Raw genomic sequence first — 25333 nt, forward strand, 5'->3', positions numbered from 1 at the left:
CACCCTACACCACACACAACCCCTACACCACACACACCCCCTACACCACACACACCCCCTACACCACACACACCCCCTACACCACACACACACCCTACACCACACACACCCCCTACACTACACACACCACACACACATCCCACAACATACACAAACAGCCAGATCCATTATCCAGTGCCTGTCCTGTCCCTGGCCTAGCCACCCACCTCTATCCTTAGGCACACTTGGGTAAGCAGTGGCTTTGCACCTGGTCTAATATGATCATAAAATTATCCTGGGGGAAACTTCAAGAGAGTCATTTATCAGTAACTCCCTCTCTAAAAATGGATTGCTCGGTCAGGTGTGGTGGCACACACCTGCAATCCCAGCACTTGAGAGGCTGAAGGAGGAGTTCAAAGACAAGTCCATTCTGGGCTGTATCGTGAGTTCCAGACCAGTTTGGGGGACATACAAGACGACCTTGTCCAAAAAAACCCAAACAAAAAACAAAAAACAAAAAACAAAAAACAAAAAAGACTGCTGCTTTTCAAGCCTGGGTCCTGTAACCCACCTATCTCTGGTAGAGCAGGGCCTGAAAGAAACAGAAGTCAGAGAGCACAAGGTTTGCAGAGGCACAGAGGCATACACTGACAGCCCTCAGTGAGCTATGGCTACCTGGACATTGTGTGTGTGTGTGTGTGTGTGTGTGTGTAACACCATAAAAGAAAAACAGCAGAATGCCTGTCTGGTCTTCAATGAGAACCGCAGGAAGAAGGTGACAAAGAGATCTGACAGCAATGCTATGCCCTGCATCCATGAAGGTAATGACCTTTATGCTAAATGTTGCAGGAGGGGCATGCCTTCCATAGCTGGGAATCCAGCAGGAATATGAGAGAACAGCTAATTAAGGGAACACAGAGTGCCTTCCCGATAGCCGTGGGAGCCCCACCCATCCCCCACTCCACCCTGTACTGAGAGTTTTGAGCCCAGGGCCTTGTACATACCAGGCCAAGTGCTCTGTTGCAGAGAGTATCTCCAGTCCTCACCATAGCCTTGGGATGCTCCTGACAAGCCACTTCTGCTAGTACCCAACTCAGCATCATTTAATCCATTGCTATGAACAAGCTGCACACTGGGCGGACAGAGGAAGGTCATTTTACCTATAGGACTGGATCAGAGAGGACCTAGACTCTCCTGACTACCCCAATTTATACCTGGCCACTAGGGCTTTTTTCCTCTGTAGGGAAGAACTTGTTTTTTTTGGGTTTGTTTTTTTTGTTTGTTTGTTTTTGTTTGTTTTGGATTTTTTTTTTTTTCCCGAGACAGGGTTTCTCTGTATAGCCCTAGCTGTCCTGGAACTCACTCTGTAGACCAGGCTGGCCTCAAACTCAGAAATTCGCCTGCCTCTGCTTCCTGGAGTGCTGTGATTAGAGGCATGCGCCACCATCGTCCGGCTGGAAAGAACGTTGTTATGGTAACATGCTCCATCTAACCCAACTTCAGAACAACCAATCAGATCCAAACTAACTGGGCACGGTCTTCATTTTAATTTTTTATTTTTATTTTTATTTTTATTTTTATTTTTATTTTTATTTTTGAGTCAGGGTTTCTCTATGTAGCCTTGGCTGTCCTGGAACTCACTCCATAGACCAGGCTGGCCTCAAACTCAGAAATCTGCCTGCCTCTGCCTCCCAAGTGCTAGGATTAAAGGCGTGTGCCACCACTGCCCAGCACAGTCTTCATTTTAAAAAATAGGGAACTACCAGCTTTCTTTCACTGTCTGAAGACACTGCACTGCAGCTCCCTTTGAGCCAGTCCATTTGAGTTCTGACCCAAAAGCTGGGCTGAAAGCAACTGGGGCAATCAGGGAACGCCCACTTTATGTATAACTGATATTTCAACATATTTAGGATTCTGATGCTCAGAGTGGACCCCGTAAACCCGGTGTTAGACTCACGCGAGCACTTGTTAAAATGGGTGTCTGGTTTCTTCTCTTCCTCCTCTGAGCGCATCCTCTTTTTCTTCTCCCCGGCCCCATGGCAATTCCACTGACCCCTCTCCTTGGGGCCAGTGAACTCGTGCGAGAGCAGCTTCCCAATCAACCTGTCTTTAATATACACTTAAACAAAAATGGGTGCTTGGGGCTGGGGCTGGGGCTAGGGCTCAGTAGGCAGAGCGCTTGTCTAGTATGGACAAAGCCATGGGCTCAATTCCCGGCACCACATAGACTGTGTGTGGTGACTTACACCTATGACACCAACACTTGCAGAGCCAAGCAGAAGCATCAGGATGACAAGGCCAGTTCTCGACTGTGTGGGTATGTGGGGTGCTCAAGGCTAGCCTAGGCTATGTGAGACTCTGCCTCAAAAAAAAATATATATATATGTATTTTCATCGTCTACCTCAGCCTATCAAGTCTATGCTCTGAGGTTTTAAAAAGATTTTCATTCCCAGATGACTATAATGCCAAAGACTGTGAGAAATGCAGATTAGAAATGTCTTCATGATTGAGGCATGCGAGTGAACAGTAGTAGGAGATGACACTGGCTCATTAAATACAGCCAAGTGTCCTGGTTCCAGGCCTTGAAGGCTAACACTTCATCTCCAGAGAAGACTACCTTTCCTAATGGGTTTGGGAGGGAAGGAGACTGTTGTTAGTCAATATTATTGTAATTCAAGAAATCTGCCCAGCAACTTAGTATGGATTACAGGTGCACAGGCAGGGTCCCCCAGCAAGCCTGACCCTGGATTTTGACTTCTTGGTCAAGTTCCTTTAGGAGGGTCTTGCCAGGTGTTTTCTGGCTTCCTTGGTTTCCTCAACTGATCAGAGCACTATCAGAGTGTGATATCCAGGGCTGCAGACCCGTGAGAGGAACCAACTCATCACAGCAGGTCACTGGGCTCCTGCCAGGTGGCCTCATGGCAAGCCCTTAGGTAGGCCCCTCTGATGGGACTTTGTTCAACTCCTGCAGAAGCCAATTAAATAACCCCCGGCCTTGAAAGCAAGTACAGTCCAATTCCTAATGGATGGTAGTTCTCTTGTCACCTCTACAACTTTGAAGTTGCTGGCTAGTAAAAGTTACATACTTATCAAGGTAGGAACACTGTTTCAGCCACCTGGCACTTCTGATACAGCATCATCACTATAATAGGGCTAGGCTTTCTAGCCACAAGGAAGCCAAGGCTGAGAAGATGTAGCTAAATAGCGGGGGATTATTTCTCAAGTGGGTTCCTCCTAAGGGAGAGGAAGGAACCACAGAGAATGTCCTTAAAATATGCGCCCTCGGTGCATTCCAGATCCAACTCTTAATGAGGCATGAAAATCGACGAGATTGCTGCTACAGGCCAGCTTCAGCAGAACACACCCCAGGGGGGAAACCTTTGGCTTCCACTTGTGTGGGAGTTTGGGACTTCAGGGGGCTGATTGCACAGGCAAACTCGACGATGCTGATGCTGTGCCATCACTTCGAGGTCAGCCAGTAAAGAGGCTGAGACCACAGCAAAGTCACTGGGCATGCTCCTCCCAGATCTAACCCGACCTGGTCCCCATTGTAATCATTTTGGCCAGGACTTGAGTTGGGGAAGTTTCAGGAGAGGTACTTGCCAAAGTTTTATTCCAACCCTGAGTGGAACTAAAAGAACCACCAAAAGGGGGGTGGGGGAGTCAGCCTCTGCAGAGGCCCTATGGAGAGGCTGGAAGGTGGAGAGATTTAAAACTCACTCAGAGATGGAAACAGAATGAAGGACAATCACCCAAACCTCTAAAGTCTCTCTCAGTGTCCCAGGAGAATCTGGCGATGATTTGAAAGGGGGCAGTCTGATGGCAGAGGAGGGCTCTGCTCAAATACAGCAGTGACAATATTTTTATTTCTCCTCACTGTGAATAAATACTACCTAACTGAAAATAAGCAATCCCTTCAAAACACGGCTCACAGTAGAATCTTCTGGTCTCCAGTGCCAATGTGCTCTGCAGACCTGGATGGGGCAGTGGGAGGAACACCCCCTTCCCATAAATAAATGCATAAGCAAGGCACTGAGGACTCAGTGTGGCACCTGCCTCTTCTCCACCCTTGTGCTCAATCTCCAACTGTTAGTGCAGAGCACTGCCATCGAGTCGCACCTGCCATCTGGAACAGCCTCACATATTCCAAGACCTCCTTTCTGCTTCGCTGAATCTCCATCTTCTTTCAAATCACGCTGAGGACCGAAATGCACACCCAGGGCCACAGGGAAAGTGCCTGGGGTGGACCCCCAAACCACAGCGAGGGGTGTCACATCCTTCCGGCTACTCCCAATAGCGGTTTCTTTTCTGCTTGCCTCTCCTGCTCCCCTTTTCTTTTGCCTCTACCTCGGGGGTTCTATAAAGGGTTGAGGAAGGGGAGGGAGCACAGCGAGCCAAAGCAACCCTTTAGGGGAGAAGGGCCGGGGAAGTAGCTGGCTGGCAGGAGTGAAGCCGCCCCTGGGAGACGTGGCAGGGTCAGGGACTAGCTGCAGGGGTCTAGTTCATCGGAGCAGTAAGCGTGCTCCCAGAGGAGAGGCAGAGCCCGAGGACAATCCGGCTCTGCCCTCAGTTTCCTCCTGTGTGAACTGACACCAAATCCACCGCGGTTTTCACTACCTCACAGGAGGGCTGCCGGAACCCCAAATGAAGCACAAACACGCCTGCCCTCTCGGGACATTCATAAATGACCCCTGTCGTCACCACTGCAGAGGGGCGCCCTGAGAGACTCTGGGGACCCGCCTCTCTCGGGAGTCTCAGCGGAGGACTGGGAATGGGGACCCGACCGCCGAAGGGGTTCTAGGCAGGAGGAGGCTCTGAACCCAACAAGCCCCGCGGGCGGGTCCCTCCGGACCGAGGCAGGCGGCCGGGGTGCGCTAACGAGCGGGGGCCCCAGGTGCGGGCCCCACCCCGGGCTGGGGGGCGGGCGGGGGCGGGGCGAGGCCCGCGCGCTAATGACTGTTGACAGCGCGCGCAGGGGCCGGGCGGGCGGCGCGCGCCGCTGACAGCTGCTAGGGCAGGGGGGGGCGGGGCAGGGGTGAGACCGCTCGCGCTCCCCACGGCGCACGCGCGTGCGCCCCCCGGAGGGAAGGGGCGGGAAGACAGGCGCGTGCGCGTGCGCGCGCGCGTGCCGGCCGGGGTTCGGAGGGCCTGCTGGAGCGGCTCGCGCGGCTCCTCGCGGGCAGGCAGGTAATGAGAGTAACCATGGCAACCCACCAGAGGAAGTGTATTCTGCAGGAGACGTTAATCCCCTCTCCCCGGAGCTGGGACAGCCTGACTTTCCATTCTCACACAGTAATTAGATACCAGCTGTCAGTGCAGGGGCGACGGCTCCACGGCTGCAGCCCGGCTGGGGGGGGGGTGCACAAAAGGGTGGAGGGGGACGCGGGGACGGGGACGTTAAAGACACAGGGACGCTTTGCGCCCCTGCGCCCGGCCTCCCCGCCCTCTGGCGCGTGCCCGCGCACCTGGAGACCCCGCCCGTTCGGGGAACCCGCCCATCCCACGCGCACCTGCTGCGCGCGCCCGCCCATCCTCTCCCTCCCCTGCTCCTGCCCCGCCCCCTCGCTCTCGGCACACCTGCCCTGCTCCGCCCTCCAGCCCGACGCTGCCCACCTGTCCTTTGTGCGGGGCGGTACCACTGGATCCTTCAGGGAGGGCCCGCTATGTGCCAGGCGCTGTGCCAAGCCTGGGCTCCTGCAGTCCTCCCAGCCCCTCCGTGGTAAAGCGCCTCGAAGCTCCTCTCCCAAGGCTCAGCGGGGTGTGGCCATTTGCCCAGGGTCCATGCAAACTTGAACACCCATCCTAATGCCTCCCATTTGGCCATAGAGACACAATGCCTTCACTTCACAACCCCCCTGGGCCATCCCAATCACTCTGGGGCACAGAAAGATCACACTGGTGGCTGGCATCGTGCTGCACCTACTATGTGCCCAACATGTACTGCCTTGTTTCTCCTTCCAACAGCCCAGGAATTTATGACTCCCATCTTACAGGTGGGGAAAAGAGATGCCGAAAACTACTGCTGGCCTGAATTCAAACCCAGGCAGCCATACTCCAGGATCCTTGCCCCAGCTACTGGGATCTATTAACCCAACTGTGGATTTGAAGTGGCTACAATCCAGCTCACATCTTCCCCTCTCTCCTGGCTCAGCTTACTCAAGTCCTGTCCCCAGACACCTCTTGTTACAAGCCACCTCTCCTAGTCACTGAAAAATCCAAGAAGCTTCTAGACCTAAAGCTGCTGTTCCTAATTTTTGTCCAGCCTTCCAGAAACCCTAGGTCTCAGCACAGACAGTCTCCACTCTCCATTTCACAGAAAAACTAAGACAAACCCAGGCAGGAAGCTGGCCTATGGGGTGATGGAACCTTTGGGGAAGAGGTCAGACTCAGTTGGACCCACAAGCCCCCACCCCCACAATCGGGGGCATGCCAAGGAGAGGCAGGAAGTACTGATAAGCAGGGCCAGCTCTCAGGACCCAGTGGCGGCGAGTGTCTGGGGCAGGAGGACGGCTATTTGATCCCTTCCCTACTGCCCTGGCCATGACCTCTCTCTCTCTCTCTCTCTCTCTCTCTCTCTCTCTCTCTCTCTCTCTCTCTCTCTCTCTCTCTCCCCTCCATCATGGGTAAGGCAGCCAGCACCCTAGGCTGTAGCAGAGAATCCAGTGTTCCTCAACCAACTGGGCCTCATTCCAGTGGGGAAAGGTAGAGAGGCTAGGCCCAGGGCTTTAGGGACGAGGTACCCCTGGGGCAGCCCCGCCCTATATGGGCCTTGGCTTAGCAGCCTCCATCTCATGGTTTCCTGCCTCCTCTCTCCCCATCTCTCAGAAGCAGAGCAGCCTAAATTTGGCTCGAGGAGGGAATGGGGGAGGTGGCAGCAGGCTGGTGCTGTCAGAGGCCAGGGCGTAGCTCCCGTCTAGCCGGCTGGCATTTCTGCTGTCTGGAGGAGGGCAGGGGGGCCTCCAGCAGGCAGCCCTCTCCCGGAAAGGGAGATGTTCGTACCTTCTGACACACATTGAGTAATGTGCAAACGACATGCAAACTGGGTTTCAAATCAGCATCTCAGTCAGGCAACAGCCTGGTGCTGCTGGTTGGGGATGAGAACAGGACCAACAGCATCCTTGTCCGGGGCTCTAGTAGGGGTCAGAGGACACAGGTTGTCTAGGGCTGTGCCTTGGAAGAACTCAGCTTCTGGCCTGTTACAGAGCCCCGATCCAGTGGCTGAGTTGCCATGGAAGGGCCGGGTTCTGACTTTCTCTGTCTGCACTGTCAGAACTGAGCACTCTCTGGTGCATGGTAAAAGTAGCCAACCCGTCCAAGTGTGACCCCGGCTTGCCACTGAACAACTGGGTCAACGCCTCAGCAGGGCATCTAGGCGAGCAGCCTGAAGGACAGCACATTGCTTTGTAGCTAGCCACTGTGCTTCCCTAGAAGCCGGGGCCATGGAAGTGACCTGGAAAAAATCTGTGCTTGCAATCAGACCTAGATTCCAGGCTTCTCAAGGCCCACTGGCTCCACATCTGGGAAATGGGTTCAGGCCCACTGGCTCCACATCTGGGAAATGGGTTCAGGCCCACTGGCTCCACATCTGGGAAATGGGTTCAGGCCCACTGGCTCCACATCTGGGAAATGGGTTCAGGCTTCATGTTCAGCTGTGATGTTCATGGGCTAGCCTTACACTCTGTGGGCACACTACAAGTCTCCAGATATTCCCATGGCTCTGCCTCCAAACCACCAGCTCTACCCCAGGCACATCTCTTCTCTGTCCTTCTACCTGAGTTGGTTTTGTTTGTTTTGGTTTTTTATTTAAATCTTTAGGCAACAGTGAGCTCCTTGCTTTGGTGACCTTGAACAAGTCTGCTTATTATGGTCTGGGGTATAATAAGAGGCAGATGGGGGCTGCCTGGGTCTTAAGACCCAGTCAGTAGACACTTGAGGGGCACAGCTCTTCTTTCCAACCCTTCCCCAGGACCATCCCAAATAACCAGGGGGGTGCGCTGGCCCTCCACACTATCAGGTATGGAGAGTTGGGGGCCCCCTCTTCTTGGTAACTCTGTTTAACCCTAGATAACTGCTCTCCTGCCTCCTCAGCTGGCGCTGATATGAGCTGAATCCAATTTCCTGCCACCCAAAAGCCACTTCCTGCCAAACTTGAGCTGATACCAGAAGAACTTGTTTTCTGTGCACAGAGCCGTCCCTGGTGGGGCTGCTTTTGCGTTGGCCAGTCCACCTGGTAGGACTGGGTGGCGGGGGATGGGGCTCTGCCCTCCTCACCTACTGCACCCACCTGTCCTGTCCTAGTGTAGCGTCTGTGCTGGCCAGCCACCCCAGCCAGGTGTCCCACTGGGCACAGACAGACCTGTGTAGGCCATCACACACAGCCACAGAGAGCCAGTCCGAAAGCATTGTGTGTGGGAAAGGTCAACAAATGATTACATGCATAGTTCCATACAAGAACACATGACCACACAGTCACATAACCATATGGAGTCGTGGGACAGTCTCATACAAATAAATGCAGTCACACTCAACAGTCCATGGTACCACGACCCTTCACTTCATGCACAGGCACCACAAGTGAGCCTGCATGTCTGCCTGGGTGGGGCCTTGGGCTAGCCCTTGTCAGGACAGCTGGAATCGCATCATCATTGTGCACACATTACAGATGAGTAAGCTGAGTCTTAAAGAGGCAGCCCACAGGGGCTCCAGCGCTCACTCTGCTCTCCAGCCCGGCCGCCCCATCTACACACATATACTGTTTCTTCAGCCCGGAGTGCTTTCCAGATTATTCCTTTAGAACTATTTACTCACAGGACTCTCCCGCAAGACCCAGGCAGGCCCTCTTCATTTCCTCAGAGTCTAGGTCATTTCCAAAAGAGCTCCTCTCTCACTGGCTGTACAGGACAAGGAGACACTGCATTTTGTTGGCTTCAGCCATGTTCTGTTCTGTGGCACAGAGGAGATGCCCAGCCACTATTTCAGAACTTAAGAGATTACTAAAGACGGTCTAGACTGGAACCCAGGACACCCCGAAGCTGGAGCTAATTTCTGTGTTACTGTGCTTTTCATACTTCCTGAAGCCCTTTTAGCAATGGTGATGAATGAATGAATGAATGAATGAATGACTCAAACTCTCAAGAGCACCAGGCCAGTGGTCCCCAGGCTAACCTCCTTCATTTCCTGGCAGTGTGGACACAAGCCAAGCTCCAGGCTCCTTGCATAGTGGCAGGGCTGACGGCCGCCTGAAGCCGGCTGTCAGAAGCTTGTCTGGCCAGAGCTGCCAGCAGGGGAGACCAGCTGGCAGTGCAGGGTCCATCGGCCCAGGCCTGGAATCTGAGACGCCCTCAGAGGCCCAGCTTCTCTTTGGGCCCCCACAAACTGGCCTTTGTTCTTGGGCTAGCCAAGACCGGCAGCTTGGGCTTTCTCTGCCTGCGGCACCCGCGCTGAGCTGGCGAGGTAAATGGGCCAGCCTCCCCTCTGTCCGCGTCCAGGACGTTGCTTCAGGACTAAATGGAGATGTAATTTTCTATACAAATCCATGACAATTTAGATGGAGTGATTGTAATTGGCTTTTCAATGAAGGTTTTGTCCGGCGCTGGTGGCTAGAACTGGGTGGCCTGTTTGAGGCAGGCTGCATTTAAATGACAATAAAGCCATAATATTGAGGACTTGTACAGCGCCCAGTGCCCCTTCTGAGCCCTTGGGGAGCCTCATGTTTATGGATCTGCTCCTTCTCTAGGGCTGTCTGGGCAACAGGGCGCTGGGGGTCACTGTGGCTAGGAGAGGGGTGGCTGCATCTTTGAGTCTCAGAAAACAGCTGCAGGATGGCTGGAGGAGGAACCATAGCCCCCAACTACCTACTCCCTTGACTCGTTATGTACCCACTAGTCAGTCCCCCCCAGGGCTGCAGGCTAGCCCTAGTGTTGGGGTGCTACTAATCTCCCAGGTTAGTCAGATGGAAGGCTCTTCAGTGCCTCAATATGTCATAGTGTGGTACACATGACCAGGCCCTCTTTGGCCCACAGGCCATAGCCTGACCCTCTTGTGACTGTCTTCTTGAGTGTACCTCCGTTTCTCAGCCCTGAGGTGGGTACAGCAGACATCCCAGAGGGGATGGCATGCACACAGAGCTCAGCCCGGCAGGTGACAGGTACTGTACATACTCATTGCCGGGACTCACGAACTGCTCCCCCTCAGGCAGACTGGCCGGTGACCTCAGGCTCTCAGCAAACTTCCACTGGCTTCTCTTTAACATGGGGCTTTTGGGGGAGTTGCCCCCACCAGGTTCTGAAAATTAATGCTGGGTGTGTTCAAGCACCTAGCACAGGCCAGGCTCCAAGAATGACAGCTGTCCTCACTACCGATCCCGCCTCCAGCAGCTTCCATTGAGAACTGCACTGAATGTGGGGACCCACAGCAGGAGAACCAACCTGACGGGAGCTCCTGTGGGGATGTGGATGTCTCTGCTGCCTAAAGATGCTATGGGAAGGATTGATCACGAGGAGCCTGCACAAGAAAGGGCTTCATTCACAGATGTGATACCCGCCTGGACATTTATGGGGCAGATGCTGTAATGTAGCCTGGTTACTAGAAGGATCTATTCTCACCCGTCAGTGAGGTGTGGTGGCCACAAAGATGACGTTGAAGTGACATGTTTAAGTCACTCTAGAAGGCAAGCTGCCTAGGCAAAAGGCTGGCAGGTGGGAAGGGGGTCCTAAGTGGGGCAGCACAGAGGCTCCGCTCGTGCGTATGGAAACCCTGACACAGGCAGCCACAGAGCAAGTTTAAGCAGGTCGTGCCCCAATCCAGATTCTTATTACTTATTTATTCACTTATTTATTTGGGGAGGGGTATCACATTTTTTTTTTTTTGTCAGAGTGACCTAGAACTCACTCTTTAGCCCAAGCTGGTCTGGAACTTGTAGCAGTCCTGCCTCAGCCTCCCGAAGTGGTAAGTGTGAGGCAACAGCGTCCTTCTGACTGCTCATAGAGATCGGGCTGTGGAGAACAGGATAAGGAAGAGAGCAAGGAGCCTTTAGAACCGTGGGTGGATCCCTGGGAGAAAGGAAGTGTTGGATCTGAGAAACACAGACACTGGGTAAGGGTGGGGTAGATGAGAAGGCAGGAGCGTGGGCTGTGGTGGCGGCTGGGGGTGCCTGCACTGAGAGACGTGTGGCCATTGAGGTGGGAGAGGAGGCTGCTAGAATACAAGCAGAGGTGGTAGGGTGGAAAGGCGGTGAGGGCCAGCCCACCTTCCCCCCCATCCGCTTCCCACCCCCACCCCCTCCACCCATCCACTCCAGGCCGGGACTCTAGCTAGGGCTTTTTCCTGAAGGAAACGGAGCAAACATCAACAACAATTTTCTCCAGGCAGGAAAAGACCATGCTGAGGTTTGTGGGGTTTGAAAGATCATTTTGGTGACAGGGTAGAGGGTGGGAAGTGGCAGGTGGGCGAGGCTGGAGGGAGGAGGAGGCAGGCGAGGCAACTACTACCAGGAGGTGGCACTGTGATCATTCCCATTTTCCAGATGAGGAACCAGAAGCTCTTCAGTTCTGTCACTCACAGGAGGACATACAGCGGGGACTTGACCCAGGCAGTCTGACTCCCCCATACACACCTGAGGCCCTGCCCAGGAGGCCACAGGCCCAGCTTCAGGGACCTGTGGGAGTTTTACAAATTTTAATTTATTGCTAATACTAAAAAGTTGACGAATTTCATGGAAAGAGGAATATTGAACTTGCGATCTCTTTCTGTTAGCATGCTCTGGATCAGTCCTGGGATCTTGTCGCAACGATAGCTTGAGCCTCTCCTCTGCCTCCAGATAGCCAACTGGACAGCTCTGAAAGTAAGTACTATCCAGGGACTTTCTGGGAGACCAGGGAAAACACGCACTCGTCCAGCAAGCCTTTGTCATTTGGTCCTTCCTCTCCCTCGTGTCCACAGCCCCAGCTGTCACCACTCATCCCGCTGCACCAACAGCCTCCTCCAGAGCCTCCTGCTTGGGCCAGGCACCTGGAGAGATCCTCGACGCCACGCCCTTACACCCACTTCCTGTCTGGTTCATCTTTAAGCTTTATCCAGTATCCAAGGGCATCCTATCCCCTGCAGGCACTGAGCACAGGAGCTGAAGAGAAGCATTGCTACGGGTCTAGGGCCAGCCTCTACAACTCAGTCTCTGGGACCATTCTGTGAGAAGGGCAGGACAGAACAGGCCACTCCATTCCTATTGTCCTTCCAACCAAAATTTGCAGTCTGGCAAGAGCTGGAGTCATAAAATACTGTTAAAAGTCTAAGTCCTAGCTAGGTATGGAGGTACACACCAACCCCAGTTCTTACGGGCAATGGCAGGCAGATAGATCTCTGTGAGGTCAAGGCTAGCCTGGTCTACATAGTGAGTTCCAGGTCAACTAGAGATATGTAAATTCAAAATTTTTCTTTTTGAATTCCCAAGTTGAAGGTGTGGCTCAGGGGCAGGGTACTTGGTTAGCAAGCGTGATGCCTGGGCCAGGACAGGCGGGCCGCAGAGAGTGTGGATATCTTAAGTGGTAAGCTTGGCTCTCAGCACCGGGGTCCAGTCAGGGTTCTGTGAGACGGCCCTACAATATCTGCCAGGGCCTGGCATAAAGCAGGTGCTTACAACTTGTTTGCTGAAAGGACAACTGATAAACACTGAGTCCTCCAGACAGGCCTAAGAGCCTTATGCTCTTCACTGTGACCCCAGGAAGCAGCAGCAGCCCTTCTCACTGCTGAGTAAACTACATCCAGGAGAGGCTAAATGACAAAAATGACCAAGGTCACATAGTTCCTAAGTGGCAGAGCGAGAGACCAACTCAGGCTGTCTGACCCCTGACCCCTTATTCTTCAGCTTTGTCCAGGCTGCTTCTCAAGAAGAAATAAGGTTTAGAGAGGGAAGGCTGTTCAAGCAGGCCCGCCAGCCCCAGGGCCTTCCCTAGCTCCCAACCATACGTCTGATGTCACCCAGACCTCCAGGCCTTACGGCCACTCTGCTGGCTCCCACAACTGCCACCTTGGAATCAAGGCAAATCTGACATTCCAACCACCCCACCCTGCTTGACTATGGACCCTGCTTGCTAAAACACAGACAAGACAGGCAGGGTGGGCCTGCTTGAGCAATCGTAGCTTGACTATTGGGTAAGAGCAGCAGCCTTCCAATTGAATTTCAGGCCGGAGCCACAAGACGATGTTCAAGCCTGACACTGTAAGACCGAACAAAAACCTGTAACTAGGAGGTCATAGGTCCCATTAGGGAAGCAACTTCTATGATATTTTTTTTCCAGATTGATGCACTGTGCCACCAAACTGCCTTATAAATGTGTGTTTATGCCTATGGGTCTCTGATGTCATCAGCCTCACAACCACGGGTGAAGCGTCTGATAATATGTGTTGTCAGTCGTTTCAACTGTGGTTGTTACCATGGTACAGTGTCTCATTTCTAAGCTATAAGTGGACACCTACAGTCAGCCCTTCCAAGGCTTAGAAATCATTGCAGAAGACGGAGGCAGGAAGAATATAAGAGCTGGACAACTCAAAATCACTCCAGGAAGACCCTGAACCTGACCAGATGCACTAGGTTCCTCCTTGCCAGAGTAAACAATAAGCTGAGAGCCCCTCTCTGAGGGAAGGAAGCTGAGATGCAAAAACCTGCCCAGCTGCCTAGGAGAGGTTTAGATCAACTGAAGCACCTAGAAAGGACACCCTCCAACCTGCTGAGCTGTCTGCAGGCTGTGCCCCAGGTTCCCAGCTTTGGGAGCTGCCATCCATGCTGGGGTTGGCTTTGGCAATGCAGCTGCCTTTGAGTCATTTCCGCTCCTGTGGGTAACTACTCACCCATACTGTACCATAACTCCAATAAAACTCACTGGTGTACCAAAGGGGACTTTGGTGGTACCTGTACTTTGATCTAGGTTTCCCTATCAGGGTGAATAGCTTAGATGTGTGTGTGTGTGTGTGTGTGTGTTACATCTCTCCAGAAAATGTTTGTCACATATCTTCCCTGCATAGTCCATTTAAATGTCCTTCTCCCTGAAGGACATCACACACACACACACACACACACACACACACACACACAGTGTCTCTCTCTCATACATTCCCATACTCTGCCACCATGTTTTTTCCCTTTTATTTCCCTTGGTGCTTTTCCAACAGGGACAATGATGGGGTTAGTGCTCCTCATATCCCAGAGGGCAGCACTCACATGAGGAGGCCGAGGCACCAGGAAGGGAGACACTGACTGAGCCAGAACCGAACCCAGTCTCGCCTGACTTGAAGTTAGACTTCTAGGCTGGAGTATGGCTCAGTTGTAGAGCACATTCTGTGTGCTCACATAAATGTGATCTCCAATTCTCCAGGCATATCTGATCCTTCTGGGAGTTAGTTCAGAAGTGGTCAAGGCTCTTTGAAGACACAGGGACTGAATGGGGGTGGTCAAGAGTCAAGAACCACACAGACCATGTGACCTTACATCCTTGTAAGGGATAGATTTTCACTCTAGCTTTCAGGATCATTGTTTAGGGACCAAGTATATGTTTGAACACTTGATACATGCCAGCCAGAGTGATCGATGAATGGCTCATATCCCAGACACGGTGGTGGGGAGTGTGTGACAACTGCTGCCCCGTGTCAGTAGAGGGAAATATGGCATCATGTCCAAAAGCAGACACTCTTGGATGAAGCAGTTCTACATCTCAGTAAGCTCACTAGTGTGGACATCTATATTCACAGATGTTCACTGAAGTCATGTGAAAGCAAAGTACTGGAAGGATTCTGAATGTCTATCAATGGAAATGGGGTAAATAAATTATAGTATGTCCATAAAGTTGAATATTATGCAGCTATAAAAAGGATGAGACCATCCTTTTATGCTCTTACTTGCTCTTGTGCCAACACTGCACAGATTTACTGCTTCACAGGAAAAAAAAAAACAACCAGAAGAATGCAGAGACTAGACCTCTTAGAAGGAAACAGGAATGAGTCTTTGTGACTTTGGATTAGGCAATGAATCTTGGATGTGACACAAGAGTAAAAACAACAGGAAAAAATCAGACAAATTGGACCTTCTTAAAATCTGAAACATTTGTGCCTCAGTGGACATTGTCAAGAAATCAAAAGGCAGGACACAGGAGGGTGAGGCAGGGCACTCACAAGTTCAATGCTAGCCTGCATGGCAATGTTGGCTCTGCTGAGAGAAAGACACAGACACACAGATATACACACACACACACACAGAGAGAGAGAGAGAGAGAGAGAGAGGGAGGGAGGGAGGGAGGGAGGGAGAGAGAGAGTTGGCAGGGTGACTCAGGTGGTAAAGACAGCTGCTCCCCAGGCTAATGGCCTGAGTTGAATCCCTAGTACCCACATGAGAACCAACTCCCACAAGCTATCCTCATGTTCCCATCCACGCCTACACAAAATAAATGAATGTTAAAATTTGCTTTTAAACCTACCTAAGAAACTTACTGAGATCCTGTCAAAAAAAAAAAAAAAAAAAAAAAAAAAAAAAAAAAAAAAAAAAAGAGGCCAGGTGGTGGTGGCACACCTTTAATCCCAGAACTTTGGAGGCAGAGGTCAGTGGATCTCTGTGAGTTTAAGGCCAACCTGGTCTACAGAGCAAGTTCCAAGACAGCCAGGCCTACACAGAGAAACCCTGTCTCAAAAACTAAGTGAAAAATCCCACCAGGATGAACCTCTGAGTTCATGAGGCCCTAGCTCAATCCACAGCCCTGAAAATAGGAGGAGAGCAGGGAGAAAGAGAAGACAGGAAGGAAGGAAGGAAGGAAGGAAGGAAGGAAGGAAGGAAGGAAGGAAGGAAGGAAGGAAAGAAGGAAGGAAGGAAGAGAGGGAGGGAGGGAGAGGGAAGGGGGAAGGAGGGAAGGAGCGGGGAAGGAGGGATGGAGGGAGGGATAACTCAAAGTAAAATTCACAAATGGTTCATCTGAGAGGGACGCGTATGGAGAATGAGTAAGTGCTCTCACAATTCACTAGGAAATGACACAATTTTTTTCAATTTGTTTTAGTGAGCAGATGTGAACAGACCTTCCTCTAAATCAAGCGTACAAATGACCAAAAGACTGTCAGCATCATCAGCTACCAGGGCAGGGCACATCTAACCCACGGTGAGATGCCGCACACCTGTGAGGATGGGCTAATCCAAACGGCAGAGAAATACAAGTGTTGTCAAGGATGCAGAGCAACTCCAGCATCCCATGGCTGTGATGCTAAGAGAGGGCCAGGTCTTTGGACGCTTGAACGCAGCCATGGGACCTTGTCTGAACAGTGCCTGCACACTAGAACGTGCGCAAGACTGTTGCCAGCCACAGCGCTTATGATAAGCAAAATGTGGAAATAACTTGTGTCCATCAACGGGTAAATAAAATATGGTATGTCTATAAAATGAAATACTACTTGGCAATAGGAAGGAATGAAGAAGGCGCTGTAACATAAAGAACCCTAAAAACACAACTGAAAGAAGTCTGTCACAAAAGAACATCTACAGCCTGACAAGCAAGGTCCCCAGGGACAGAAAACAGATTAATGGCTGACAGCCTGTGGGAGGGGCTGAGACCAGCAAGTGGCTGCCCTAGGGGTATGAGGAGTCTTTATGAAGTGATAAAAGTTGGTTGTGATGTGACTCAGAATATATATAGTAAACACCACTCATGTGCACGTGAAATGGGTGAACTGTCTAGTATGGCACATATATAGGCGACATATTTTGTGTAAAAACTAAGCCAGGAAGGTCAAGATGACTTAGTGGATATAGGTATTTACTACCAAGCCTAGAGACCTGCATTCCAGCCCACAAGGCTCAGAGAGAACCAACTCCCTCAACTTGTCTTCTGGCTTTCACGTGCATACAGCATGGCACACGTATCAGCACACGCGCGCGCACGCTAAATAAATAGATGTAGTGCTTTTAAGTAAAAAGAAAAAAGAGAGGAACCAAACTTAGAAACATCCTTGTATGAATCATCTCTAGAGGGACCAAGATGGCCCTGATGGCCCTGGGGAAGAGCAGGAGCAGGACCAGGAGGCAACCTTGTTTGTCACTGTATCTGATGAATTGGATTTGTGAGATAACAAAATTCTAGTACATTTGAAAATGTTACTCTTTAGAGGAAAAAAAATGACAAAGCAGTGGCCTGCAGCCAGGGGATAGGCTGGGTGGGGCCAGGGAGCTCTGAAAACCCAGGGAGTTCCTTCCTCACGCAGGCCCTGCTTCAGTCATCCCTGTTTCCACCAGAAGTTCGCTCTAAAAAGCCCAGAGATGGAAGCAGAGGATCAGAGAGGGAAAGCGAGTGGTGAGCAGTCACACAGCCAGAAGTGGGCGTGTCTGTGAATCTCAGCTCTGGCCAGCTCCCATGCCTTGGGGCCTCAGCTAGGGCATCTGCCAACACAAATGCTCTGAGCCCCAGGGGGAAATTACTGTTTCCCTTCTATTGGCCCACTCAACAGGTCTGAGCTGAACTGACTGGCATCTTCAGGAACTCACCTCAGGTCAGCAGAGGTCCCTGGGCACAGGGAGCAGTGACCTACTATAGGCCATGCCACAGGTGCACAGTTAAGCCAGAAGTGGAAGACACACACACACACACACCACGCAGTGTCAGATGTATAACCATTTGGCAAGCTGTCTACTACACAAAGCAGAACACCTCCCAAGCCTGCTCCAGGAAGCGGGGTCGTCCCTTCACCACAGATGGGACTCCTGACTCCTGGCAACTGTCCTGCTGTCCTGGCCAGCTCCAGTGTGTATATGGACTGAGGGCATCAAAAGTTCCAGGTACACGAACAATTTGGATGTGATTCTTGGTGATGTCACCAAGGTAGTTCCCTCACTTTACTGATGGAGAAACTGAGGACCAGAGAGAAGGTTACACAGAGCTAGCTCCAAGACACCCCAGCCCATCATTCTGCACTGCCCATCCCCCACAGCATTCATTTGCACTCAAGCCCTCCCTGAACCTAAAGAAGCCACATAGACAGGTGGCAGCTCCAATGGGTCATGACCCCTTCTTCAGCCAATGAGTCTGGAGAATCAGTGATGCTAGGCCTGGACAGGCCTCCAAAGCTGCCGTATAAAGTCTTGGGCTTTGTCCTAAGAGCCCCCGGAGAAGCACAGAAGGGTTTTCGGCTGGGCACTGCTGCGGTCTGATTTCTGTCTCAGAAGATCGCTCTGGCTGCTGGTGGGGTGGGGTTGGGAGTCGGAAGTGAGCCGGCTGGCTGCAGAAGGCCCTGCTGCTGGGACCGATGTACCAAGAACTGGTTGGTGGACAAGTCAGCTGGCTGCAAAGATAAAGTGGGCCCTTCCCTCTCCTTGGGCAGTGAGCCCATCTCAAACATGTGGAAAGCAAGGCCAATGACATCTCAGAGCATTTCAGAGGACTTAGTGGGTAGGACTACACTGTCAAACTGAAGCTAGCCTCCTCCAAGAAGTCCTTCTGGGACCTCAAAGTCAAGTCTGTAACCCTTCTGCCTTCCCATCAAGGAAGTTATCCAGGGTCATAATTAGGTTTCCGATTTCCTCATCCACATGAGTGTCAAGGCCCATTTGGCTCCGAATTCCAGTGTTCAGCAAAAAACCTGGTACATAGTAGGACCTCCTACAGCCCCTACTTCCCTCCTTCCTCCCTTCCTTCCTTCCTTCTTCCTCCCTCCCTCCTTCCTTCCTTCCTCCCTCCCTCCCTCCTTCCTTCCTTGTTCTTTCTTTGAGGCTTGGGCTCATTGTAGCTCAAGTCTACAATGAGAACTAGAAGTCACTCTGTAGACCAGGCTGGCTTTGAACTCATGGCAATCCCGGGGTTCTGCCTCCCAAGTGCTGGAATTACAGCTACGAACCATCGCACCTGGCCTCTTCCCCCCCTTTTTCCTTCTAGCCACAACACTCCCTGCCCTAGGACTTTCTTCTGCCATCTCCAATGCCCATGTGGAATGGTAACACATAGTAGGTAGATATTTCTTGAGATATTCTTGAGATATCTCCTCAGGGCAAAGCTCTGATGTACAGTAGGAACTCAGCCCCACATCAAGGGCTGAACCCAGGGCAGAAACAGCAGTAGTGAAGCAAGGACTTGCCTTTCCCTTGTGTGCTCTAACGCCAACTAGATATGAGCTTACACTTGCCTTGTAGGCATGCATGAACACACACACACACACACACACAGAGTCTAGAAAGTACCAGCCCCACAGCTGTCAAACAAAGCACCAAGCCAGGTATACTAGCACCCACTTGTAATCTTAGGAGGCTGAGACAGACTTGGAGTTCAAAACCAACCTGGGCTACACAGCAAGACCCTGTCTCAAAACAAACAAACAAACAAACAAAAAAAGAAAATGAGAATGGGGAGTGGAAGAGACAGAGACAGAGGGACAAAGAGAGACAGAGAGGCAGAGACAGAGAGAGGTGGGGGAGGAAGGAGAGAGCTAGGAAAAGAGAGAGGAAAGTAGAGAGAGAGGGAAGAGTAGGGAGGGAGAGAGGGGGGAGGGGAGAATGGGAACCTGGAAGCAGGCAGCTAGGATCTCAGACCCTGGCCTGTATGTGGCCCAGTTCTGGGGTTTGCCCTCTATCTTGACACCTACTGGGTACCAACATATGCCTGTATTTGGCCCCAGAAGAACAAAGTGATTTTAGCCTTCCTTTCACTAGAGTGGGCCAGGCTGTCCCAGGGGGCCACTGCCAGCCCAGGCCTGCCCAGGCCTTGTCGCCCACATGGCCTCCCTGAGCAGCCAGGAGACAGGCAGCCTGCCCTGCCGTGCCCTAGGGGACCCAGAGTCTCCTGACTGCAGGGCCCAGACAAAAGGGTATACCAGGCCCCCTGGCCTCTGGGCTGTCTCCTTCCTCTCCTCTCTTCTCTCCAGGGCACCGCAGAGGTTATTTTCACAAAGGAGGTGAAGGGAGGGGGGAGAGCTGAGGCTGGGCAGAAGGGCAGAGGCTGGAGCAGGGGGATGACTGGGCAGGCTAATGGGGTGGGGGGCAGGGCACTGTGCAAACCTGCAGGGTGGGGTGGCGCAGGCACAAGGTGGGCGGGAGGACTGGCAAGCGCAGCCTGGTGGGTCCCAGGTGGGCACCCAGTGTGCAGCAACTGAGGTCTGCTGAAGGACGGCCATTTTGGATCCCGAGTGCTGCCAGGGTGGGGCCCAGCTGTGCAGTCTCTACTGCCAGCTCTCCTCAGGCTTCAAACCCACAGGGAGAGGACAGGGCACCCACAGATCATCTCCCTGGCTGAGTCAGGAGAAAACCCAGGCTCACAGCGACTCGCCTAAGGCCCTCCACTTAAAAGCAGGGCACACACCGCCCACCCACCCACTTTCCATTCCTGTCTTTTTTCCCATCCTCAGACAGGGTCTCACTGTGTAACCCAGACTGATCCCAAACACACAACCTCACGGTCCTCCTGCCTTATTCTTCCAACCACTGGGATGACAGGTGTGTGTCACCATGCCCAGCACCATCATCTCTTTATAAGCAATTAATAATAAGAACAGAACATTCCTATTTATAGGACACTCACTCTACCTTGGACCCTGAGCCTGGGGTATTACCTATAAGTCATCTAAATTCGTTCAACAACCCTACAAGGTAAGAACTATCACGTCCCCTTTACAGATGAAGAAACTGAGGCCCCGCAAGATTTGGGGAACACACCAAAGAACAAACAGTCAAAGCATGGTCTGGCGCCAGCCTATGAGCAGCTGTCCTATCCCACAGGCTGTGGAACTGAGTGGAAGCTGTGCCCCAGGCTAGATACCTGACAGTGCTTGGCCAGCAATGGCCATGTCACACCGCGCTTTCTAACACAACCCCTGACAGAGGGGCCTCGCACGCACAGCAGGGCTGAGCTTGGGGGGGGGGGGGCATGGGATGTGTGCCTGGGCTGCAGGCCGGCAGCCCCAGCTCCCTCGCCAGCACAGCTCCAGCATGACGGATGTGCCCGCCGCCGCGGGGAGCCCAGGGTAGAGCAGTTGCCTGGAAACAGACTGCTCTCTCGGCCCACACTCAGACCTTTGTCACCATCTCAAGGACCTTTTTTTTTTTTTCTCCCTCCTCCTCCTTTCTCACTGGAGCCAGACCCTGCGGTGCAGGTGAGAAACTGCAGCCAGTGCCACCAGCAGCCCCCATCACTGGGGGTCTCAGGAACCCATGGTCCCAGGAGGGGAAGAGAGAGGAGGTTCTGGGAGAGAGACGGAGGAGAGTGGGAGGCCAGGGTTGGCTGTGAAAAATTCTGCTGGGACACTTCCCTCCTGACTTTATCACTGTCCGCCCCTCATCACTACACACTCCCAAACCCCCGCAGGCTGCCCTGAAGAAGCCGGAGCCCAGCCATTTCTCCTACTGGAAGCCAGAGCCTAGAGGGTGGGGCCCACGGATCTACCCAGGGCCGGGCCTCTCAGAGCTGGGGACAGGTGCAGCGCTCTAGCATGAAGACACTAATTGGCTCTTGGGCTGGTGGGCCTTGAGAGGGGATTAACTGGGCCCTAGGGAACAGCCTGGGGGCTGGGCCACGCCCAGCGAAGTTTGAGGTTAAGACTACAGAAGGGTGAGTAGCAAGGATCTTGGGGACAGACTAGCCTAGGTATCTCCGGAGCAAGTCCATTTCTTTGTGCCTCAGTTTCCTCTTCCTTGAGTGCCACAGGGTTACTGCCACAGGCATGGCACAAAGATGGTATTCTAGCCCCAAAGCACTCAGGGAGATAGGAGAACCACGCCCACTCACTGGATAAAAACAGAAACTGAGGCAACCTCAGGCTCGCTTTGCCCAGGTCACACACCAGGGAAGAGGATGGTGAACGTGCCTCTCTCTGCGTTCTTTGCTAGCAGGACTGTGTGCCCACTCTAAAAACCAAATGCCAAGCCATGTGCCTTGAGCCTTCTGTGCCTCCCCGGTGCCAAGATAAAGGGGACGAATGGCTGGAGCTCTGGCTCGCGGGCTGAATGTTTGCCTCACATGCAGGAGGACCTGGGTTCCAGGCCTAGCAGCAGAACCCTGGCTTGTGGGTGCTTCAAGGTCTTCCCACAACCTGCCACCCCTGCTGGGGACAGCCACCCACTGCTTAGCTTCTGAGGTTCAGCCTTCCAGAAAATCTTTCCAACCCAGATCTCTCCAGGTCAGACTGGGGACCCCTTCACCTATGCCTGAGACGGCTTCCTGAAGCTTCTCAGCAGTCCATCAGGAAGAGCCAGTCTGGCCTGGCTTTAGAGGTGACAGGCGGGTCCCCGGGCCCCATCTCCTAGCCCTGACCCTCATTCATTGTCCACAACGTCCAGGCTGGTACACTCTGCCCTGTGTGCCCAACGTCACCCAGCCCTGGGCCCTGCACACAGCTATCTCCTGCTCCTCTACTCCTTTCCTCTTGAAGCACCCCCATTTTCCCCAACAAGGCCGAGGGTCTCCCATTAGGTACAGGTCAGACCCCCCACCTAGGCCATTCCACGAGTGTTCAGTGCCTTGCCATGAACTCTTCCTGACAGAGTTCTGGTCCTGCCCTCACTCAGCAACAGTCAGAGCTTATTCCCTGCACATGGCCACGCACATCTCTAGAGGAGGAAAGGAAGCCTGGTCTCGCAGAAACCAAGTCTTCCTATTGCCTCAGGGACTGAGGCCTAGGGAGGCTTCTCCTTCTGCCCGTGCCACCAACATGGTGGCTGAGGGCTGTCGCTGGGCTGGCATTCCTTGTGTCCCACACCGGAGTTAAACCAAGCCCAAGACAGTGGCAGTAGCAACAGTGAAGTAGCAGTGACAATGTATGCTGTTAGGCTTTTAATCCCGGCACTCGGGAGGCAGAGGCAGGCGAAAGGGGAATCTCTGAAGTCGAGACAGAGTGAGTTCCAGGACAGCCAGGGCTACATAAAGAAACCCTGTCTTGGAAAAAAACCAAGCAAACCCCCAAAATAATAATCTGCCATTATTTAGGTGCCACATAAATAATTCACATAATCTCAACATGAAGAACAGGAAATTTTGCCAGAGAGGCAAAGTGACTTATCTAAGGTCACACAGCCCAAAACCCAGAGCAACAGGATTCAAGGCCCAGGATAGGAGAACTGTGCTCCCCCAGGGCCCAGGGTCACTTGGTCTCTGCAAGCTAAAGCCAACTCCCATGCCTTGGTATCCCCAATTCTGACCGCCAGGCCCCAAGCTTGTCTCGGGTGGCCGCCCACTAATTAGCCAGGTGGCTTAGGCAGAGCGATTCTCCCAGGAAAGGCAGAGCTAGGAGCAAGAAAGGTAATTGCTAATTTGCAGGAGAGGAGACAAAGGGGACAAAGGCGCCCTTGGTGCAGCTAGTGCCTCATCCACAAGGACCTGTCAGCAGCCAGGCCCGGCAGCATCTGCACACAGCTCCAGTGAGGGCTGGGTCACCTGACCACACCTCAGGAAGAAGAAACCCGGTGGGGAGGGGACTGAACAATGGAAACTGGCATCTCCCACTTCATCCACCAGTCCTCTCCTGATGCCTCGCTCGCTCCCTGGACCCGGCGCTCGCTCGCTGAGTAGCTTTGCTCTCAGCCCATGTCAGATGAGAAACTCAGGTAGGAGAGACAATAGGATGGACCAAAGCCCTAGCCAGGAAACCAAAAAACCACATTAGAATCCGGCCAGCTCCCTCTGTGCTGGTCACTGTTCCCATGCGCCCAGCTTGTGCCTCCCGCCCTGCAGCCGCCCACATGAGGGCAGAAGCTACAGAAGACAAGGGGGAGGTAGGGGTGCTCACACCAGTGACCTCAGCCCTCAAGGGACCGGGGAGGATGGCGGGTTAGACACCAGCGTTTGGCACGGGTTCCTAGGGCTTCCAGCTCTGCATCTCATGTGTAAGATAAACTCCCCGCTCCAGGTGCCTCGTTTCTTCATCTATTAACATGGGTCCAGAAAATGGAGTCACTGATGTGCCAGGGAAAGGCTGTCTGGATCCTTCTCAGGGTCTGTAAATCTAAGTGGGATCCCTGGCTTCTGTTTCTCAGGAGCCGGGCAGTCTGGTATCCTCTACAAGGCTAGTGCACAACTGGGCTATATCCAGTGGCCAGAAGCCAAATAATTTGAAGACTGAGGCTACAGTATCCAGAGAGTTGGGACTTCTGGGCCAGGTAGGTGGGCCAAGGGAGAAAGAGGCCTTCCTGCCAGCACCTGGGGGCTTGGGGTCAGGCAGACCTGCTCCAGGTCCTGTCTTCCGCTGCCCCAGATAGGTGTGTCCCTCTGGAATTTCAGCTGCCTTGGCTATGATGCCCCCTAGACACATTGATGGGGGGGCACTATGACAGAACAGTCTGGGGACCCTTCCCTCCTTTCCCTGGAGGGACACACAGGCCAAGCAGACAGTAGTCACATGAAGCACTCCTTCCTCTTGTCCCAGACCTGCCCCACCCCCACCACCCTGTGGCCTGCCTTTCTCCCAGCTCTGGCCTTTCACCAGCATCACCACAGCCCTCCTGACCATGCCTTGCAAAACCTGCTCTGGACCACAAATCTGTGTGGCTGTTGCTGGGGGAGGGGAGGGGCAGGATGTCATATGCTGCTGGCTTCTATGTGCCAAGACAAGCATCCAAGAGCTCCTGGAGCCAGGAGACCTTGGTGTTTGTGTCCATCTGTCCTTCTGCTTGTTATGACCACAGGTAACTCAGGCACAAACTCCAGGCTTCAGGTGGAGCTAGTATTTCTTACCCTCTCTTCTTCCTGGGACTCTTAGAGACTCACGTAAATAGACAAGCTTGCAAAATAGGAGAACAATTTGAATCCTGCAGAAGATCGGCCTCTAGTTTTAAACACTGACGAAGCACACCCTGCAGCTAGGGCCAAGGCTGGGTTCTTACACGCTTTCTGGATGATTCTCTGATCCCACTGCCACTCTGATCTATGGGCATTCTGTCCCCATTAAGGACACTGAATTTGCCTAAGGTCACACTGAACAGTGGTAGACCCACAGGATGACCCAGGGCCAGGTACACAAGAGCCACTCCAGGGAGAAGTCAAGATGGAATCCTTCTCTAAGAGTTGCAGAAGGGCTGGAGAGATGGCTCAGCGGTTGAGAGTCCTGGTTGCTCTTTCAGAGGTCCTGAGTTCAATTCCCAGCAACCACATGGTGGCTCACAACCATCTCTAATGGGATTTGAAGGCTTCTTCTGGTGTGTCTGAAGACCCGTGACAGTGTACTCACATACATAAAATAAATACATCTTAAAAAAAAAGTTGAAGAAACAGCCAGCAAGGACCCTGCCCAGCTCCATCAGGAATGTGATATAAAGTCTCATAAATCATTTTGGCTGGGTATAGTGGCACACCCTAAATCCCAGCACTTGACAGGCAGAGAGGTAGGCGGAGCTCTGTGAGTTCGAGGCCAGCCTTA

The 25333-nt window shown here is 52.7% G+C and overlaps 1 protein-coding gene and 1 long non-coding RNA gene across 5 annotated transcripts in view; one reads left to right on the forward strand and one right to left on the reverse strand.

The window, feature by feature from the left end:
* The window catches only part of Nol4l (nucleolar protein 4 like), a 120292-nt gene that overhangs the window by 78765 nt on the left and 16194 nt on the right, over positions 1-25333 (reverse strand). The window contains exons 1-2 of one of the 4 annotated variants that reach the window (XM_052183970.1): positions 4084-4106; positions 3739-3796 (exon numbers count right to left, since the gene is read on the reverse strand). The exons of 2 other annotated variants lie outside the window; for them this stretch is intronic. In XM_052183970.1, coding sequence (XP_052039930.1) covers positions 3739-3796; positions 4084-4106 — 81 coding nt within the window. Of the gene's footprint in view, positions 1-3738; positions 3797-4083; positions 4107-5593; positions 5655-25333 lie in introns of those variants that run through there. One more of the 4 variants, XM_052183967.1, reaches the window with a different exon arrangement.
* LOC127686097 (uncharacterized) lies at positions 11093-16630 on the forward strand. Its single transcript, XR_007977988.1, has 3 exons — positions 11093-11367; positions 11735-11822; positions 16015-16630. It is a non-coding gene; the product is annotated as an uncharacterized LOC127686097 (long non-coding RNA).

Source organism: Apodemus sylvaticus, chromosome 5, assembly GCF_947179515.1.
Source record: "Apodemus sylvaticus chromosome 5, mApoSyl1.1, whole genome shotgun sequence".
In the NCBI taxonomy this organism is placed as follows: domain Eukaryota; kingdom Metazoa; phylum Chordata; class Mammalia; order Rodentia; family Muridae; genus Apodemus; species Apodemus sylvaticus.